The sequence below is a fragment of the Fonsecaea monophora genome (assembly GCF_001642475.1).
Source record: "Fonsecaea monophora strain CBS 269.37 chromosome Unknown Scaff110, whole genome shotgun sequence".
Lineage (NCBI taxonomy): Eukaryota > Fungi > Ascomycota > Eurotiomycetes > Chaetothyriales > Herpotrichiellaceae > Fonsecaea > Fonsecaea monophora.
Window position 1 is genome coordinate 20,476 of NW_019174041.1, and position 19,430 is coordinate 39,905.

General features: G+C 51.6%; 8 protein-coding genes across 8 annotated transcripts; 3 read left to right on the top strand and 5 right to left on the bottom strand.

Moving 5' to 3' along the window:
* Positions 1–1,917: 1,917 nt before the first annotated feature.
* Positions 1,918–3,048, top strand: AYO21_10093 (hypothetical protein; the record flags this gene model as incomplete). The annotated part of the gene is made up of 1 exon (XM_022660017.1): positions 1,918–3,048. One exon carries the CDS (start codon positions 1,918–1,920, stop codon positions 3,046–3,048), a length of 1,131 nt encoding a protein of 376 aa, XP_022507651.1.
* An 868-nt stretch (positions 3,049–3,916) lies between these two features.
* On the bottom strand, positions 3,917–4,930 carry AYO21_10094 (hypothetical protein; the record flags this gene model as incomplete). Its single annotated transcript, XM_022660018.1, has 4 exons — positions 3,917–4,461; positions 4,536–4,601; positions 4,703–4,814; positions 4,919–4,930. 4 exons carry the CDS (start codon positions 4,928–4,930, stop codon positions 3,917–3,919), a joined length of 735 nt encoding a protein of 244 aa, XP_022507652.1.
* A 432-nt stretch (positions 4,931–5,362) lies between these two features.
* AYO21_10095 (hypothetical protein) lies at positions 5,363–6,011 on the top strand (the record flags this gene model as incomplete). Its single annotated transcript, XM_022660019.1, has 2 exons — positions 5,363–5,656; positions 5,901–6,011. 2 exons carry the CDS (start codon positions 5,363–5,365, stop codon positions 6,009–6,011), a joined length of 405 nt encoding a protein of 134 aa, XP_022507653.1.
* Positions 6,012–6,894: 883 nt separating this feature from the next.
* On the bottom strand, positions 6,895–8,453 carry AYO21_10096 (hypothetical protein; the record flags this gene model as incomplete). The annotated part of the gene is made up of 5 exons (XM_022660020.1): positions 6,895–7,284; positions 7,401–7,518; positions 7,652–7,854; positions 7,933–8,074; positions 8,233–8,453. 5 exons carry the CDS (start codon positions 8,451–8,453, stop codon positions 6,895–6,897), a joined length of 1,074 nt encoding a protein of 357 aa, XP_022507654.1.
* Positions 8,454–9,733: 1,280 nt separating this feature from the next.
* On the bottom strand, positions 9,734–12,215 carry AYO21_10097 (hypothetical protein; the record flags this gene model as incomplete). Its single annotated transcript, XM_022660021.1, has 2 exons — positions 9,734–12,094; positions 12,156–12,215. The coding sequence occupies 2 exons, from the start codon at positions 12,213–12,215 to the stop codon at positions 9,734–9,736; spliced, it is 2,421 nt and encodes an 806-aa protein (XP_022507655.1).
* Positions 12,216–12,733: 518 nt separating this feature from the next.
* Positions 12,734–14,572, bottom strand: AYO21_10098 (hypothetical protein; the record flags this gene model as incomplete). The annotated part of the gene is made up of 1 exon (XM_022660022.1): positions 12,734–14,572. One exon carries the CDS (start codon positions 14,570–14,572, stop codon positions 12,734–12,736), a length of 1,839 nt encoding a protein of 612 aa, XP_022507656.1.
* A 971-nt stretch (positions 14,573–15,543) lies between these two features.
* On the bottom strand, positions 15,544–16,542 carry AYO21_10099 (hypothetical protein; the record flags this gene model as incomplete). Its single annotated transcript, XM_022660023.1, has 3 exons — positions 15,544–16,173; positions 16,239–16,363; positions 16,464–16,542. The coding sequence occupies 3 exons, from the start codon at positions 16,540–16,542 to the stop codon at positions 15,544–15,546; spliced, it is 834 nt and encodes a 277-aa protein (XP_022507657.1).
* Positions 16,543–17,388: 846 nt separating this feature from the next.
* AYO21_10100 (hypothetical protein) lies at positions 17,389–18,843 on the top strand (the record flags this gene model as incomplete). Its single annotated transcript, XM_022660024.1, has 7 exons — positions 17,389–17,741; positions 17,803–17,913; positions 17,969–18,289; positions 18,348–18,483; positions 18,534–18,541; positions 18,593–18,728; positions 18,784–18,843. The coding sequence occupies 7 exons, from the start codon at positions 17,389–17,391 to the stop codon at positions 18,841–18,843; spliced, it is 1,125 nt and encodes a 374-aa protein (XP_022507658.1).
* Between the last annotated feature and the right edge of the window lie 587 nt (positions 18,844–19,430).

Below are 19,430 nucleotides of genomic sequence, written 5' to 3' on the forward strand. Positions count from 1 at the left end.
CAGGGTGATAGTCACAAATGGCAGGTGTTCGCAATATGGAGCAATGTCTACCGAGGTGTGCCTAGCAGTACACGTCCGGCAACAGACAACGGTCGACTAGTTCAGGAAAGTCAATGGTTGGTGAAGGATCGAGCTCAGATCGGGGCCTACCTGCGGATTGGCGATAAACCGCCATCCCACGTGTCGAGGGAAGGTATTGAGCGTCTCTGGAGAAGCGCCACATCGCTCCAGATCCCTTTTCATAGCCCAAATCCCATTAATCTTCGTTGTTTCACAGCCGAGACCCCTTGATGCTAACTGCAAAGCCCGGGATGGTGAGATGCAGTCAGACTCGATTCGGAAGCCCAAGAGCAGCCGTAGCATCTCCTATTGGCACGTAGCAATGCCCAAATTCAGGCTAGTCGAGACCGTCTGCAATGTGGCGCCCTTTCTGTACTTGTAAAGCCCGTCGGGGAGTCCTGGTGCCCGAATTTCTGAGTCTGGCTGGAGCCTCCCTTGCATGAGCTGAAATGCATTGATGTCGTGAGGGGAGGCTGACGAAACCCTTGCTCTCTTCTGCGAAATGGCTAATGTCTTATATCCCATATTACTCACATTGTTTAGATACCGGTTCAGGAAGGTTCAGACCTCCCTAATCAAGGATAGCTTTTGTGGGTGACTTTTGAGGAGGTAGCTTAAATGTACGAGTCCTCCCCAACGTCCACGCCAGAGCGTTTCTCGATGTAAATCGATGTAGAGCTGCACAGCAATAAGCCTCATAGAAGTCGGTGATAAAGGCGAGTCAACAGAGGCACCAGAACTATCGAACTGGGCGAGAATGAAGTCGCCAACGTCTTTAGTGACAGGTTGATCTTGTGAGCCCCCGGGAGGAACAGCACACAGCTGGTGTGTGACACGACGCTTTTTTCCTCGCCACCCTCTAGAACGACGGTAACATGACAGTGTCACTGCTCACGGAGAGGGCTATTGGTTACGGAGATCTGATGGCTCCAGTACGCGGGCCGAAGGGACGGAGCGGCAGGATTGTCGTTGAACGTGGAATTGATCATCGGTGATAGCTGGCTAGAGGCCTGGGGGTGTGTATCAAGTACGAGGACATGACAACGAGGGTTGTTGTAGATGACGAGAAGCGTCTTTCATTGAATTAGCCTCTAGAGTTGAAGGACCAAAGTACAAACAGAGACAAAGTCTCTGAGAAGTTGTCGTTGCGATGCACGACGCAGTTGTTGTAGTGGTTATATTTTCCTGCTTAGTCTTAGATTACAGAGACGAGGCTGCGGTCCTGAGCTTGTTTCCACCTGAGCCTCAGTGTCTTCAGATGGGGCTTGCCTGTGCTTGGACTTGTAGGTGTTGAGGCCCCCTTTAATAGGGGCCGCAAGGGGCCTAGTGAGTTGTTAGTGCCCCGTCAGCCTTGTGCGGGGAGTCTGTCTCGTTGTCCCTTCAGCCTCGTAGCCTCGCAAATAGAAGCTTCTCGCACCTTCTGTGGTTGGATCCACGCACCGCGCCATGCGTCATTCGTCCAGCATCACTGTGTCGAGCTGCACTTGTTGTCAGAATTGTTCTTTTCTCTTCCGCAGTGCTCGGTACCTTGCTCAGACGACGGAGAGATTGCTCTGAGATCAGCCCATGGTCTCAATGCCCTGATCTTCCCCCTTCCAGATACCCATCCGCTTGTACTAGAAAAGTTCTGCAACTCCATTTCTATTGGGTTCTGCTCGATCATTCCATCGACTCCACAGGCACGAGCCCTAAATCCCGCAAGCCGGAACCTGTTTGCCCTGCCAGCCTCGTCATTCCCTCCCATTCGACTTTATTTCTTCCCTCTCACCTACCCTCCTTCTTCTCTTTCAGAGCAGAGGACAACATTCAACATATCACACACACTAATACTCGACCAATCACACTCTTACCTTCACCATGGTAGCAGAGACGAAACTCTACGATGCTCTCTCCATCTCCCCTTCGGCGTCCCAGGATGAGATCAAGAAAGCATATCGGAAAGCTGCCCTGAAATGGCATCCCGATAAAAACAAAGACAACCCCAATGCTGCTGAGAAGTTCAAAGAGGTCTCTCAAGCATATGAGATTCTTTCGGATCCAGAAAAGAGAAAGGTGTACGACCAATATGGCTTGGAGTTCCTTCTGAGAGGGGGTCAAGCCCCTCCTCCAGGAGCAGAGATGCCCGATGGCATGCCCGGCGGCGGTTTCGGTGGTATGCCAGGCGGGTTCAGCTTTGGGGGCATGCCTGGCGGCGGCGGCGGTGGTACAAGGACATTCCACTTCTCGACCGGCGGCGGTCCTGGAGGCTTCAGCTTTTCGGATCCTAACGACATATTTGCCCAGTTTGCCAGAAGTGGTGCTGGCGGCGCTGGCGGTGCGGGCGGTGCCGGTGGTGGTGAAGACGCCGAAGACATTTTCAACCTGTTTAGTGGTCTAGGTGGTGGTGCGAGAGGGGCCGGAAGTAGACGAGGCACGGGAAATTTTGCACGACATGCCAGACCACAGACTCCTGAAGTCTCCGTCATTGAACGGCCCTTGCCCGTTACCTTGGAGGAGCTGTACAAGGGAGCCCACAAGAAGATGAAGATCAAGAGAAAGACATTCAACCCCCAAGGACAGCGAGTGACTGAGGATAAAATTCTGGAGATGGATATCAAGCCAGGTCTGAAAGCCGGCTCCAAGATCAAATTCTCCGGGGTTGGGGACCAGGAAGAGGGTGGCACACAAGACATGCATTTCATCGTCACTGAAAAGCCCCACACCAGCCTCATCCGCGACGGCGACAACCTAATAACGACAATCGAGTTAGACTTGAAGGAGGCACTCACAGGTTGGAAACGGACAGTCACCACGATTGATGGCAAACAACTGAATGTTTCGGGATCGGGTCCCACCCAACCTGGTCACGAAGAGAGATTTCCTAATCTGGGCATGCCCATCAGCAAGAAACCTGGCGAGAGAGGTGACTTCATTGTAAGGGTAAAGGTCAACTTCCCCAGGTCATTAACTGCTGCCCAGAAAGCCAAAATCAAGGAAGCCCTCCCATAAACAGTCATGGACCAGGCTATGCAGGCACGGCACTTTGAGCTATTATCGCAGAACAGCAAAGGCCTGTGTGCAAAAAGTGTTTGAACAGTATCGAAGCAGTTAAAATGAGACAATGCGCGTTGAAGCAAAACCCAAATGGAGGCTGGAAGAGCATGGGGGTTATGCAGGTCCACGCCTCCAGAGAAGAGAAAAAGAAAAGACAAGTGTCTGCCGCGTTGGAGGGGACTGAATGAGCTGTCTAATAGGTCGCGACACGACAGTCTAGTCCAAGAGGAGGCGTTCGGCGTCGTGCAGAAAGTCGTGCATCGACGACAACCTCCAAGAGGCGCGGCAGCAGGTACGAGAGGAGGTATTCCCGACTGAGTAGAGGACGCATCATGAGAGACGAAATGTATCCAGTCACGACTTGCATACAAACGACCTGTCTCGCATTGAAGAGCATTTTCTTTTTACATTCCTGGGATAGGACAGGCTTATGAACATGGAGGCGCTGTTTAGGAATTGTGGCGTTAGAACAAGCGATACGGCGACACGGATTCCTTGTCCCTTTGCCGTTTGTTGGTAGATAGGTACAGCTTCTTGTTTTGTTCCAATAACATTGGACTTCTTTTGCATCTCATTCTAGTCATTTCTCCTAAGTTATTGTGTCTTGTGACAATGTCGAAACTTCTTTCTCACTGGCGTTTGCCTACTCTTTGAACTCAAGGTAAAAACGAACCTGTGATTACCCAGCATACTATTTCGGTATTGATCATTTTCAAATGCCACACTATTCACTCTAGTTTGACCTGCTTATCCCTTCTAGCCTCACATCGTACTCGACCGCTCAATTCGAGCCAACAAAACCAAGCCCAATAACAGCTTAAGATCACAACTTTTCCACGGGCGCGTCCACGTCGACCTCGGCGACCTGATCGATGCCTTGATAGTGCGGCACGTCGAGGCCATACTTTGCGGCGACATCCTTGCTCAAGAAGCGACCACCGATGAAATGCTTCTTGCCCTTGAAGAACTTGACGCTCGGTTTCGCGGCCGTGAGACTGATCAGGTATTCGGGCATGAAGTCGTGACCGATCTGTCCTTTGTCGGGTGGACCGGACGCCACGTCCCACGACGAGGGTATGTCGACGCTCAGGACGGGCTTTTTGGAGTCGATCATGGCTTGCAGAACGGTGTCGAAGGGCGCGCGGACGGGAGGTTTGAACGAGAACCCGAAGAGGGCGTCGATGACGAGGTCGGCCTTGGCCAGAGACGACTTGTACTCCTCGGTCGTGGTGAGGAAGGGGATGTGTAGGTGGCGGAGTTGCTTCTTCAGGCCGGTGAAGATGGGCGCGTTGGTCGGTTTGGGATAGTAGATTTCCGGGCTGTAGCCGTAGTGGTGCAGGTGGCGGGCGCAGACGAGGCCGTCTCCTCCTAAGAGATGTGGGAGATACGTTTAACACAGGGAACTCGCGGTGTGAACAGAGACTCGTTGCGATGCGACGTACCGTTGTTACCTGGTCCACAGGCGACGAGGATATTCTTGCCTTTCGAGGGCGGGTGGACTTTGTACACTTTTTCGACCCAAAGACAAAGAAAGAGATGAGCATTGATCTCACTTGCACAGTGATGTTCTTTTGCATTCCAACAACACTCCATGTCGTCGTGTGCTTACCTGCTTGTGAGACACTCAGTCCAGCGAGTTCCATCAACTGATCAATGCTGAATCCTCCTTCCTCGCTCATGAGCTCTTTATCCAGCTCTGCCGCTTTTTCTGGACCTAGAGTCTACGCACAGCGACTGTTAGTGATCCTCTTCGCAGCCGTTGGAGCCACCATGTCGAATGATTTGCAGAGAATATAATATGACGCCGGACTTGATCAGGGCTCACCTTGAGCGCCATCTTGGAGAATTGCCGCGCTGTAAAAATCGGTCGAAGTGCCTTTCTGGGAAGACAGGTTCGGAGCATAAGACGTGGTGTTTTTGATAAATGAGGGTTCAAAGACCGATATGATTTAACCCAGTATATTACATCGAGATCACGCAACCCCGGCAAATACCTCTTGGTGTCTCGTGCAGACAAAAGATATCGTCATGGTTCGGCGTCACTCTCCAATTCCGCCAATCAGAAGCTTAGCCCAATTCCGCACGAGGCTACGAGGCTGAGCTGCGCATCTCCTAAAACTTCCTCGATTGAATTTCTTCGAAGTTGCACCTCCGCGCACACCCACACCAACCGCCGTCAAGGACCGGAGATACCGCAATCTCATCTGTATCGCCCTTCCGACAGCACGCCCTTCTTGTTAGGGAATTGAATAGAGGAAACCCGACCACCATGGTCCTTCGGATCCGTCTCGCCCGCTTCGGCACCAAACGAAAACCAATCTACAACATCGTCCTCGCGCAGGCGAAATCCGGACGCGACAAGAAGCCTATGGAAGTGCTGGGAACGTACAATCCGATGCCGCAAGCACCGCTGGCCACCCCAGATACGCCAGAGCTGTTGGAGAGCGGCGAAAAATACATGCCCAAGAAAATGAAAGATATACAATTGGACACGGCGAGGACGAGGTATTGGCTTGGTGTTGGCGCGCAGCCGACGGAGCCGGTTGGCAAGTTGCTGAGACTGGTGAGTTGCGTTCCCTTTTGTTTCTTAGAGGTACAGCAGTTGCGAAAGGAGTAGGATGGCATTGGTAGGGCTCACGGGGAGGAAGAACATGGAGGGCACAGGTCTGGGAGGAAAGACAAGAGCAGCTGGTGCGAGGGAGCTCTAGAATCGTCTACTCTCCTACTATCTATGCGCTCGTCTCTTTCTCTATTCACGAAGCATTCCCTAACCCACCAAAACATTCGAAACTAATCTCTCATCACAGATTGGCATGCTCGAAGAGAAACCCTCCAAGGTCAAGAGATTCCCTCCACAACCATACAACCCAGAAGCGCAACCACCGTCAGAGACCGAGCCCGAGAAACAACAAAGTTGACAGCATCGCTAAGGATCGGAAATTTTGATTCCGTTGTATGATGATTCGACATCAAGAGGGGAGGACAGGGCGTCCGATTTGCGTATCATTGGCAAAAGCATAGCCATCGGCGTTATGATTGCGGGGCTTGAGTATCTCAAAAGCATGCGGCGCATGAGATGGACACGATATGTGTTTGGGTTGCACGGTAACATACGGGTATCGTCAGCCAGAGAAGGGCTTCTCTGTGTATCATACATTTTGTCGTGTCACAATATTCTCTGTTGTGTAAATGGGACGCCCGATTTCTTTGGAGAAGAGAAGACTGGGGCATATATGACCATGCTCATGACCTCTATTCGATCTCTACGATATACCTGGATTGCCACATCCATCAGACTGCCACCACATCGCAATACAGGCCACCAACTGCAGCAGAAACATCGCTCACGAGAGCCGGGGAAATCTTCTATGTGGCTAGCGAAGTGCTGTAATGTATCAAAAGTTCGAATCAGGGGTTTCACGCCGTCTAGCTCCTCCTGTCCATGTACTATTTCTATTTCCATGTACACACATACCTAGATACACATACACGATACGTCCCTTCAACGGAATAGGACTCCCTTGCGCCAACTCTGAGTCGACTTCGCTTGCTCGCTTGTCATACATCCAAACGGTCCCTCTCTTCTCAGACCACAGAAAGCAAAAAGACAACTCTTGACCCGATCCTCCCGAGTTTTCCTTTTCCAAAACGTTGTGAAAGACCTCCCCCCTTTGTCCAACAAAAGACTCTCGGCTCTCTCACGCCCCGTAATTTAACTGATCCATCACGCTTCTTCCCGAAACATTTTGTCCCCATCCCTTCCCTCCTCGGATCACTATGCTGTAGTATACTGTAGTATAGCTATACCTCCTCCCTCCTCAACACCCCATCCCGCGACCCGACGGCGACGATCCTGGCCCTCCCCTCCCGGCCCTCCAGAAGCCTCAAGGGTCCTTCGACCCACTTTGTAAACAAGCTTGTTCTGCTACCGTCGCCGCTATCGTCCTTTTCGTCTCCGCTGGCGCTGTGAAAAACCTCGCGGTCCTCGGGCCTCAGCTTCGGAAACGCGCCAAACTCCCAATCTAGATCCCCGCCAAAGCGCTTGGGGACGTTCTCGGCGCCCAGGTCGCGGCGTAGGACGTCGGCGCTCTCATGGTGGCCGAGCACGAAGATCTTGCGGGTCGTCTCCTTTTCGAACCACAGGGTGATGAATTTCCAGATCTGCGGGAAGAAGGGCGGGGCGCCGACGACCTGGTTCTCTCACAGAAAGGATTAGTGCATCTGGGCCAGCATGCAGGTCGATGAATATCATGGCCTTTTGGGAAAACTACACCTTTGAAAAGGGGCTACGCTGATGACGGACTTACATATATCCTCTTGACCGTCTCCGGGTAATGAGCCGTGGCCATGGTGCTGGCCGCGTTGAGCAGTCTGCGTAACCTCCAAAACGTCGGGATCCCGACGTGAGATAGATCGATGATGTTGCTAACGACCGAATAGTGGTCAGCCGCGAGTTGAAACGGAACCCCCTCCTCTTTTTCTTTTTCTGCTACCAAGATCTCTCTCTCTTCTCCCCGTGCATGTGTGTGTATCTGTGTAAGAGAAAGAGAAAACTCACATTGACCTGGTCGTCCTCCGGTGCTGGAGCTTCCCGCACAAGGGCTGCACAAACTGCGTGACATACTCGGCGGCGAGGAAGACGCTCGACAGGGACGGATCCATCTTGTGCAGGGCGAGGATGTCCTCGGGCTTGACCTGGGCGACGACGTAGACCATGATGGGGACGCCCGTATCGTCGCGCCGGCCCGTCCATTGGGGTTGCTAGAGATAAAATGACATTAGTTATCTAGGACACAGTTTTGATATCTTTTTCTGGAAAATGGATAGATACTGGCTTACAAGTCTCCTGATGGTCTCGAACTTTGTTATGTCGACGTCGTCGTACGTCTTCTCCAGCTGGATCTCGTGCCGCCACTTCGCCGACGCCGCGTACTGCTTGAACGCGGCGGGGACGTCGTATTTCCGCGCGCGGAGGTATCGTCTGCGATAACATGTGTGTCAGATACTCGGTGCTAGAATCTTGGGATCGGATAGAAGAACATGGAGGGGGAAAACAACCCCATCCGCACTGAGGACTCCGCGAGACGGTGGCTTCATATGTTCTGCATGCAACTAAATAACTGGGAACTGGGGACGTACAAGAGATTCGAATCTTCATTGCCCTCGTTCTTCACGGCGTCGTCATCGTCAGCGACCAACTCGCTCTTCGGCCACGACACGTTATTCTTGCGACACAGCTCCCTGAGCTCCGCGAGCGCCTTGTGTTCACGCTCGACAATCGAGTCTGTCCGCTTGGTCGAGCGCTCCGAGAGACTGCTCCGGCGGGAGATGTGGGTGATTGTCCTCAACAACTCCGCCATCCTGACTGACCGACCACCGACCGACCGACAGGTAGGGGTTGACACAACACCGGTTTTAGATAGATGTAGATATGTAGTTGTTGTGTCTTATAATGTCTTTGGTTTCTCACGAAGGAGTATGCGAGTCAACACGCCAGGCCTTGTCGTCTTCGCCGGAAAGGGTGTTTTTTTTAATTTCCCGGTATCTTATGGACGGACTATTAATGTCCAGCACCCCGGGGCAGGTGATGGTGGTAGTGAGAAAACGTTCCCAAAAAACAAGAAAATGTCATACACCGCAGAAACAATCTGCGTAGGAGGAAAAAATCCCGACACGGCCGTTGTCAGAAAATCATCTCGTATCATATCACATCATATCACGGGTTGGCGCTCGTGTAGCACACACACACCTTGGGTGGTGAGTATGTAACGCACGTTACCAAGGAATCGATGTCCCAAGCTCCCAACTCCTCCCTCGGTCTCCTCCCTCATCGTCTATTACATTCCATTCAACACTCAACATTCAACATTCTACATTCTATGTACAATCCACATCGCTAGACTAACTCACCGCCACACTCTTCCTCCTTCCACTGAAAGTAGACATTGGATCGACCAACCACCACCACCAAACTCCTCTCTCCTCCCCTCTCCGTAGATGTGGCGGAAAACCCGGTCGGCGAGCGGATCGGCAGGTAGCGGGAACCCATGTAGTGCTATTACCAGCACCATTTTCAACATTAGGGTAGTTATACAAAATAACCAACAAGTTAAATATAGTAACATGCTACAGACATGGTTCAGACAGACTAAGTAATAGCATGTGGTACTTAAACCTTGTGTGTCACGCCAGTACCTGCGTCTTGCACACTACATACACTAACTGGTTGGCCGGAGGGATGCCGCGGAGAGTGAGTGAGATGCGTTGGGATGGTGCCCGCCACTGCGCGCGCGCCACTACGATACGGATCGAGGAGAGCCTGACCCACACATCCATCTATCCAAAACGGACTGTTAGATAGGCGATCCATGTGATATGGATCGAAACTACTGTTGATGCCTCATCGAAGATGCAAGCACTCGAAGTGTAGCATGACGAAGAGAGCAATATCAAACCCAACAGATCAGACATCAACGCACAGACACAATGTTCAATACATTCATGATTCGCATATCTCGTCGAGAACCTTCTGAGTCCCCAGGGGTCCCGTCTATTTTCGCTCTGCATCGCATCTTTTACTGCCCATCGCTATGCAGTGCTATCATCAATGCCGTCTGTACTCTTTCCTGATCCACCAGCCTCATCTCAACGCCCCTTCAATCTCTGCAACAACAGTCTGAAACCTTGGTTCTTCCAGGTACTTGCCCTCCTTCAACTTCCTCAACGCCACTGGAACATCAAAAAGCTCCGCGGCAGACTTCATATCCGCGCCTGAGAATCGCACTAGAATGGTCCCCAATGCCACAAGGGAGCGATATGCTGGTTCCGTGGATTGCGAAGCAGGATTGCTGGACGAGGCAGAGTGGTTCACCGCTGGGAAAGAGGACACGAGCTTGGAGAGCTCTCCCAACAGGTCAAGCGCATGGCTGGCGTTGTTGTCGGCATCGCTCGAAGTCGAAGTCGTGATTAGGACGGTAATGTTGAGATACAGCGTTGTAAGTGCGATGGCAACCGAAACATCCGACGATGCATACTGTGCAAGTGGCTTGAGGCTTTCGACGATATTGTCGACATTTTCTTTCACAAGTTCCCTTCCAGCAGGTGACCCGTACATCAGATTCGAGAAGAAACGCATGGCAATCATGCCCAATTTGTTGTTGGTACGCACAAAAGACTCGTCAAAGATGCCGCTCCCCAGGATTCCCGCCACGACGTCGAGGCCATCGACATTCTCCACTGGAAATTCCTTTGCTGCGGCAGCAATGAATCGAAGAAGATCCAGTCCAGCTAGTCGGTTGGCAGGTGGTTGCCATTGAGTCGCTATCTTCAGCAGGGCCGGGATGGCAGATTGAAGGGAGGGTGAGGGAGGTAATGATGGAGGGCTAGAGAAGTTGTATTTTTCGAGCTGTTGCGCGACATCTGACAGTGCTTGGAGTTCGTCAGGTTGAAGGCCCATTTCACTGGCGGCGTATTCGGTGTTTTTCTTGATGATTTGCGTCATAGCGGCTGAGGGCTTTCCAATCACGACAGAGAGATACTGCTTTTGAGGAAGGGTTCGTCTGGTAGGCGCATATGGCGGTGGTGGTGGTTGATATGACGACGTGGGAACATCACCAGGTCGGTATCGATTCTCCGTCCCCCAAGGATCAGCTCCCGTTGGCGCTGACTGCCCCAGCGTCGCACCCTGGGTGTTCTTGATGATGAAATTCGCCGTTTCTTCAAGATACGACATGGGGAGTTCGTGGTCCTGAAGGAATTTCGTGGCTGCATCATAAGGGTTTTGTGTGACATTAAACGGTAGCTTGAGTGGAGGCTTGCCGTCCTCAATGTCAATGTCAAACACATAGTCGTACTCTTTCCCATTGTACGCTGTCTTCCCACTCGATGCGGCCGAATCCACAACCTGCCCGACTTTGATCCACTGCTGCTGAGACATGGACCACTGATATAGACAGGCGCTTCCATCGTCTTCTTTGATGATTTGATTCTGGCCTTCTTTGGAACCGGCTTTTCGTTTGAGGAAGTCAGGACCGGGTAGATCTGTCACGTTGATCTGCCCTACAGTCTGTTGAGGAATGCTCGACGCTTGCAGAGACTCTTCAAACGCCGCAAGTGTTTCTGCATCGGCCACCCTCTCCGGGTCACGCGTGAATATGCGTGCCGTCTTGTCGCTTGAGCCAACAATGATGTCGCCATTTGGAGCGGTAGACACCGACCAGACTGAGATGGCGGGCAACGTAATCACCTGGATACAGGACTGCCCATCCCAGACGCGGACGGATCGATCTTCTCCAGAGCTCACAATTTCACCTGAAGGAAGTACAGCCAAGGAGTATATGAAGGACTCGTGGCCGACCAACGAAGCAATGAGCTCGCCTTTCAGGTTCCAGAGACGGATAATGCCATCATTTGTTGCGGCGGCAATCTGAGCACCTGTACGATGACCTTCGGGTAGTTTTGCCAGAGCGCGAACAATGTCCTGACCGTCCCACGAATTCAACATCTTGCCTCGGATATCAAAGACTCGGATCGCACGGTCAGCACAGCCGGTGACGATTGTCTCTCTGCTGAAAGCGAGCACTGCCCAAACCGTGGCCGTGTGCCCTGTCAGATCATACGCGACTTCCCATCTGCCAATCTCCCACACCTTTGCTGTAGCGTCCCAACTGCCACTCACAAAGTAGTTTGCCGGCGCACACACATCTATCGAGCAGACTTGGTTGCTGTGACCCACCATGAAAGCGTCCGCATTCATGTCAGCTGTTAACGATGGCTGTCGAGCCTCGATGAGCGCATCTTGGCCAGAAGAGAGAATCAGACCATCTTCATATTCTTTTGAGGGGGGGATATAAGCGAGACAGGTCTTGAACTGTGCGCCGTGGGATGATTCCGTGTCGTCGTAGGTCGGCGGGGATGTGGAAGTCCGTTTCCAGACTCTGGTTGAGCCATCGCGAGACGCTGTTGCTGCAAAGGAGGGATCAGGAAGTAGGACGGCACGGACCTATATTCTCATGTCAGTTTGGGTTCGGTAGTATACATGTGCCGAAACATGAGAGGCGTACATCACTCTTGTGGCCGCGCAGGACCGCGCTCAGCTTGAAATCCGTCGCCGCGCCACTCATTTTTGGTCATTGACTAGAAGCAAGGATCATCTGGGGGTGAGCGACCAACGACACAATATATCTGCACGGCGCCGGTAGTGACAAACGAGTGACAAGTGTGCGCACAATCACCTGTTTCCTCTTTTGCCAGGAACAAATCCACCCTCCGATTCTCGCAGCCTTGCGGATTGGCGAGTGACGAATGACGTAATGCGGTTCAGCCTTGTCTGATGGGGCAGAAAGCACGGCCATTAGCTGGTAATTTATCTAGTACATATATCTAGATATTGAACGGATGATGCGCTTTCTTGTCCTCTGGGTATTTATAGGGCTCTGTGGAAGCTTATACTGAACGACCCTTGCTCGTCACCCTAGTTTGAATTGCAAACAGAGGGTTTTACATTGCGCTTGCCTTCCTACAAGCTTGCCTGATTGCTTGAGAGCCAAATGTTGGCAGTTTCTTCTTTGTCCCAGCTTTCTACGCACAAAGTATTTCCCGGCATGCTCCCAGCTCTGGAAGAATACTGCATAATCATCGTCTAGCAAATATTCAGCCTCGCCACACTGGGATCGTGATCCGACTTCTGATCGGCGTATGCCACCCATGTGTTGACATGTACATGTTTGAAATCCGGCCTGGCTCCAGGAGTGCCGGCTATTCTGGGGCTCACAAACATATGGTCCAACTCCTCACAACTCATGTCGAAAATATACGTGTATCTCTCGGTGGGGGTAATGCCCGCAGCGTCGTCCATGTTCACGAGCCCAGAGACCTCAGTAAAGGTCTCCAAAGGCTCCACGAATGCGTATTCGTTAAAGTCTCCCGCAACGATGACGGCGGCGTGGGGATCGTGATCAAGGATCTGCGAGACGAATGTTCCGGTCACATTCGCTTGGACCTTGCGCTGATCTACCCCGAGGTTGACAGGCGGGCGCGGATCACCTTCGATCGAGGAGCTGCCACCCTTGGATGTAAAGTGGACGACCACAGTGAAGAGTGTAGATTTATCTTTAACCGTTTCCCATTCTGCTGCGAGCGGTTTACGACTGTCTTGCCAGGCTGAGTTTGTTGGATCGACTAGGCCAGGGTTGTACTTCAGTGACGGACCTGGGAGCACTTCGTTGGCGTCAAGCGAGGAGCCTGGGTTGGGATTCTTAAGGTGTAGGACGTCAGGGTTGTAAAGATAGGCGACGCGGATGTTGCCACCGGGCTCCCCGCCATCTTCGTCGTTGATAGGATCGATGTCAACGTAGCTGTACGACACTCCCCCGACGTCTTCGATCGCACTCACAAGGGTCTCCAATGTGATATTGGCACTTACGACGCCGTCGTCTGTAGGACCACTATTATCTTGAATTTCTTGTAAGAATACCAGATCCGGAGAGTTGAGATAGTAGGCAATATCGTAGGCGATGCCAGGCAGGGTGGCGGAGTTTGAAGCCAGATTGTCAACATTATACTGTCCCACCGTGATCTTCTTGCAGCTCCCCTTCGAGTCCCAACTGATAGGGTCTGGTAATGCCGGTTGCTTCGAGTCGATGATGGAAATGGCTGACAACGGAAGGATGTAGTACAGCCCAAATTCCTGGTACACGACACCGGTGATGTCTTCGAGGTCGTCCCCTAGCTTGATGTTTTCCGGATTGACGGTACCATCGAGGGGGGCACCGATAATAATGGCTTCAGGATTGCCATCTCCTGGAGTTAGAGTCAAACCCCCTCTTTTGTTCTTGCTAGTCTTCCTCCAATTCCCAACTACCCAGGTTTCATTGTACGAGTTTGGTTTGCCAATAGCATTTGGTCTTTTGACGGTGACCAGCTCGCCCAACAGACTCTCCCAGAAGTCAAGGCCGTAAGACCATGGTTGAAGCACAGGGTTTACCACGGAGATCAGGCTGACATTGTTCGGGACCCCAAAGACATCACCATGGTCCAGTGAGGTGAACTGCTCTGTCGGTGGGCTGGTGTCTTGTTTTCCCAGAACAACCGGTTTCACCTCGTTGTCCCGGGACAGCACCTTTACATTGGTAGGCCGAGAAATCTCTGTCATGTACAGATATGCCGAGTTGGACCTGTACTCGGAAACAATCCCGTCGAACACAACGATATCACCCCTAGTCAAGGTAACATTGCTGGAGATACGGCCGAAGACATAGACCGACTCAGAGGTACGAATGTCCGAGTCTGGAGTGGTGGAGCGGATCCACAGCCCATCTGGACCGATGGCAGTGACCAGCCCTGTGACGTTGTAGACATTTTGGTTGCGGTACGGTGAGACGAAGCGATTTCCATTGATCTGAGCAATGGTTTGTGCTGAGACAAGAGCGAATGAAAGAGAGGCTGCGCCGAGGCGCAAAAGAGCATCAGTAACCTTCATGATGGACGAATCGAAGGACCAAAACGAGGGGACGGCTTGAAGCCAAGATGTTCGGCGAGTGCCTGTTCAAACGACATGTTGTCTGCTGGAGGGAGGCAGCGTTTCTATTTGAGAGATCTAGCATCAGCAGGGCTCATCTTCAACATCCCGTCAGGTAGCAAATCCCAACGTCGCATCACCTTTGCTTTTGCATGAACCAACTGTACACCTGCAGAGGTCCAGATTCGCAAGAGTACGGGAGTGAAGCTGAAGACAAGGGAGTCGGAGGAACATGATGGTTGAGATGGCAATGATTGGTGGCCGAGACGAGATTCTCAGTGGTTGAGCGAAATTGCGAGCTGCGCAGGTGGAGGCGGCGTCCAATTTCACAGCTGCACATCTACGCATGAGCAGCACTTCATTTCCTTTCACCACGCACACGTGGTGTAGTTTCAATGAATGGATGGCTTATAGGCTGGCCTTGTAGCTTGCTTTTGCACAATGCACTTTTGCGCCCTTGTCTCGTAAATTCCATGCGAAAAGAGCGTATTTTTCGACCAATATACTGGCCCAGTCAGAGACAAACTACTCGTACAAGCTACAAGTACACAGACATGGTGGGTAGGACAGTGAAGACAGGAACTGCCATTACCGCTTTATACTAAAAGGTACCCAGATAGTCACTTTTTCGTCCGCGGCAGTTGGCCATACGGCTAAGTAGACAATTAACTCGACAGTATACAAGGGTCCGGACTGATCTAGCCGATCTTTCCGGTATCATACATCACCAGTCGACTGGTAAAGTGCTCACAAACAACGAGGAGCATCGCGACTGTTTACTTGTCATCCAACAAAGCTGTTCATTCGCCCGTTCCACCAGCTCCGCAAGGCTGGAAGCGCATTCTACCCCAAGTCTTGGGGCGAGGATGTCCGGGTCTAAGATTGTCGAAAGCCAGTAATCTCGAGACGTGTTTGAGTTTGCGGCTCTCCAGCTAAATCTTGCCCACCAGCAAACAGCCCACCATCTTTTGAGCTGTCAACCACACCGTGTTGGCAAATGTCGGAAAATCCAATGTGGAAAACAACGTGTCAGCAAACCCAAACGGCAGCATGGGTGGGATCCAGCCTTGGGCAAGCTCAAGGGCGAAACAACCGCGATGCATTTTGTATTGCTTGACAGCGCCCTTGGGGTGATGGTGCATGGTCCCTTTCGGGTAGCGTTCCTTAACCAAAGAATTGGCAGAGTACGCCCACTGCTCGCCCTCGAGGATGTAGAAGTAGTCGTCTGCGGTATGGCGGCCGCTATGCCCCTCCGTTCCAAGAGGTGTGCCGAAGATGATCAGGTACTCGGTGATGCTGGCATGGATGATGTACATGCTTCCCATGGCCCCACCAGCATTGTTGAAAACCCATTGCGAGACGTAGGGCGAGATAGGAGAGATCTCAGTGCTATTCGGCGTAGCGTGAGGGAATGGGTCCTCACCAATGAGGTCTGGTCCATATTGTTCGCGAAGAGACGTGACGATGTGGTGCACCGCGCCGGCGGTAGATTCAGGATAGAGTTCCAGGCTCTCGTCGACCAGTTTCTGCAGTGCCACGGGATCAAAGATGTACCATCTAGACTATTGAGAGAATGTATTCAGTGTGTGCAATGACATGAGGATATGTTTCACTGCTAGAAGCGCACCTTGACCGAATCTGCCCAGGTACAGAGGCTTGTCAAGAGAGTGACAATCAGGAGACCAATTGACAGTTTCCAGGCAAAACTTGCCTTTTCTCGCCTCGTGTCGACCATTTGTTCCTTTCGTCGCTCTATTGTAATCGATACAGATCAATTGGGTAGTGATACAAGTGCTTACCTTGTCAAGCTCGTGTACCTAGTCAGAGTCTGAGGTGCCCACACGGTTCTTACTCGATTGATATTTGTCGGCCATAATGATTGGAGGCGTGATCCGGAATGTCGCGTTCCGTGGAGGAGGCCTCACAATCATCTTGGCAACGCGTGGAGCCAAATTGGAAAGAAGGCAGTAGAGGACGTAGTCCTCGTTTCTTCGCTCAGGAGAGTGAAAAATGAGGTGTTCGGGGTATGATCTTGATTGCAAAGCCACTCGCCTTTCTTGCCGCAGATAGACGGCCTACTCTTTCCGTTGAGACTACGCCTACGACGTGAGACATCTCCTCGTATCGACGCGAGTTCCTGTGCATCACTCATCTGTGTCCTCAAGGTAGGAATCGCGCTTGTAGTGATCAAGGTTTGATATTAGGAGGTCAAAGGTCGAGATTTGAGGGTTCGATCGATGGCAAAGGTAGGGAATGAGGCTAACGAACTCCGAGGATGGTGGGCGTGAACGGGCATGGCATTCAGGCTAGAGGTGACTACGGGGTAGGTATGATGAAATAATAATAAGATGTGCGTATTCCTGCCACTAGGCGGCTTTGCCATTTCGGGAATGGTCGTAGGCTGAGCACCCGAGCCTTTCTGAATTAGTAGATACTTGGGTACCTACGTGCCTACCTACAAACCTTTGTCGTATACAGATACGCACAAGTTGCACTCATCGTAAGAGAACTTCGTCAACCTTACCGAGTACAGACAGCGTCTCCTCTGCGGAGCTTTGGCGTGGAATGAACACAAATACTTGCGAATACGCTCCTTCAGCAGAACCTCAACTCTAACCGATCATGGCGAGCTTCTATGACCAAGAGCAGACAATGATGCTATTGCATTTTCCAATGAACATGACAGCAGCAATGATTTAAAGATTTGGAGCCCTCCTTGCACGTACTAAACTTCTCGCCGTTCTTCAGATCCCCCCTTTGCTCAATTTTCTCTTACCATGTCGGCCTTCTTCCTCTCTCTGATCTCTCTGACAGCCTTAGTCCAAAGCTCTCCCATTCTCTCAGTGAAAACGGTGAAAACGGTGAAAACATGTCAAGAGTACAATATTTCTCTTAATCTGACCACTCTGAACCTTAAGTGGGCACTCGATCCACTCGAGACAAACGAAGATGCAGCGGCATACAGTATTCAGGGGCAACGACGTGATGCCCTGACCGTTTTCCAGCCAGTCACGCCTCCTACTGCACCCGAGACAGCTGTCTACACGGTAACCGGTACCTTCTGTCAGCCAGCCAGTGGAGGAAATGGAACAGTCCTGCTAGCTACACACGGCGGAGGATACGACAGATAGTATGCTTCCCAGCACCCGGCCTACAAGTAGTAACATCCAAGAAGCTAACCAACGACAAAGCTACTGGGATCCCTCCATTCAACCGGAGAACTACAGCTTCGTGGACTACGCCGTGTCGCGAGGCTATTCGATCTTCTATTATGACAGAGTAGGTCTCGGCGAGTCCCAAAGGTAAGTTCCCTTCCCATTCCCGGATCTGCTCGTCATTACTGACCACTTCCCACAGCGTCTCTGGCTATGTCGCGCAGACTTCGATACACACGGCTGTCGTCAAGGAACTTGTCAAGGTTATCCGCAGTGGTAAATTTGGGCATCCTCCCAGCAAGGTCGCGCTTGTGGGCCATAGTCTTGGAAGCGCGTACTCGAATGGCGTCCTGAATAGCGATCCGGATTTGGTGGATGCAGCGGTCCTCACGGGCTTCGCCTACAACGTCGTTCCTCCTTCAGGAGGCACTACGCTGCTCGCGAAGCTAGAAGATCCCTTCAGATTTGGAAGCTTAGACGGTGGCTGGACAACCTGGGCCGACGTCTACTCCAATATCCAGAGGTACGACTCTCAGCAATGTACCTGGTGATCATCATCTGTAGACTGACCGAGTACTTAGCTTCTTCAAACCTCCCTTCTATGATCGAAAGGTGGTGCAATGGACCGAGGACAACAAACAACCGACCGGCCTATTGGAAGGAATCAGTATTGGAGCGGCCAACTTCTCTTCTCCAGGGTTCACCGGCCCTGTCTTGGTATGTCTTGACTCATCTATCCAAGACACCCAACAGCTAATCATCTCTAGATTCTGAGGTATAACTAGTCCGAGATCCAACTTAGGTTCCCATGACTGACATGATATAGCGGCGAGTATGACTTGATTGCCTGCGGAGGGTACTGTCCGGGATTCCTCGAAACAGGCCCGAGTCAAGTCTTCCCTGCCGCCAAACCTCTTGTTACCTATATCCAGCCCAAGAGTGGGCACGCTGTGAATTTCGCTGTAAGTTCACGTTCCGCTATCCTCGAACCAGGAACTGATCAATGTCAAAATGTAGTTGAATGCCACGGGGTCGTTCGATGTTATCACGAAATTTCTGAAGCAAAACGGCATCTAGCGGTAGTCTTTTCTCGAAGAGTCTATGCATATACACATAATACTGGAGTGACAATTTCAAGGAAAAGGTACCATGGAAAGCGAAAAAATGAACACTTCAATTCGATACCCCAGGGACTTTGGCTGTATAGGCACTTCAATCATCAAACCAGGTGTAGGCTACATAGTACATACTGTACATTTACAATCCATTTTCAGACTCCATGCTAGGGTGCAACCATCGACACCGCAGCCCCTATTGCTTGAACCTACTCGTAGCTTTTCGTCGGTACGCAGCACGTCGGTCCGTACTGTATATACCTTGTACCTAGTTGTATGGCAGTACTATGTCCACCAGGATCAACTTGATTGGATGGGATTACCCTCTCACGCACCGCTCTAACTGCATGTGGTGAAACGCAAAAACGGCCGCGCAGTCGGTACCCGAGGTCGACAAATCCTCGTAAACCTTTCTTGAAGCAGCATTTGACAAAGACCGCCTATCATTGTTCAGGCGCCCAGTTTTCAATTGTTGCCCAGTTGCCCAGTTGCCCAGCAATGCCACGAGTGAATCTCATCAAGACAAGAAGCGTCAGACGGGACTGATTC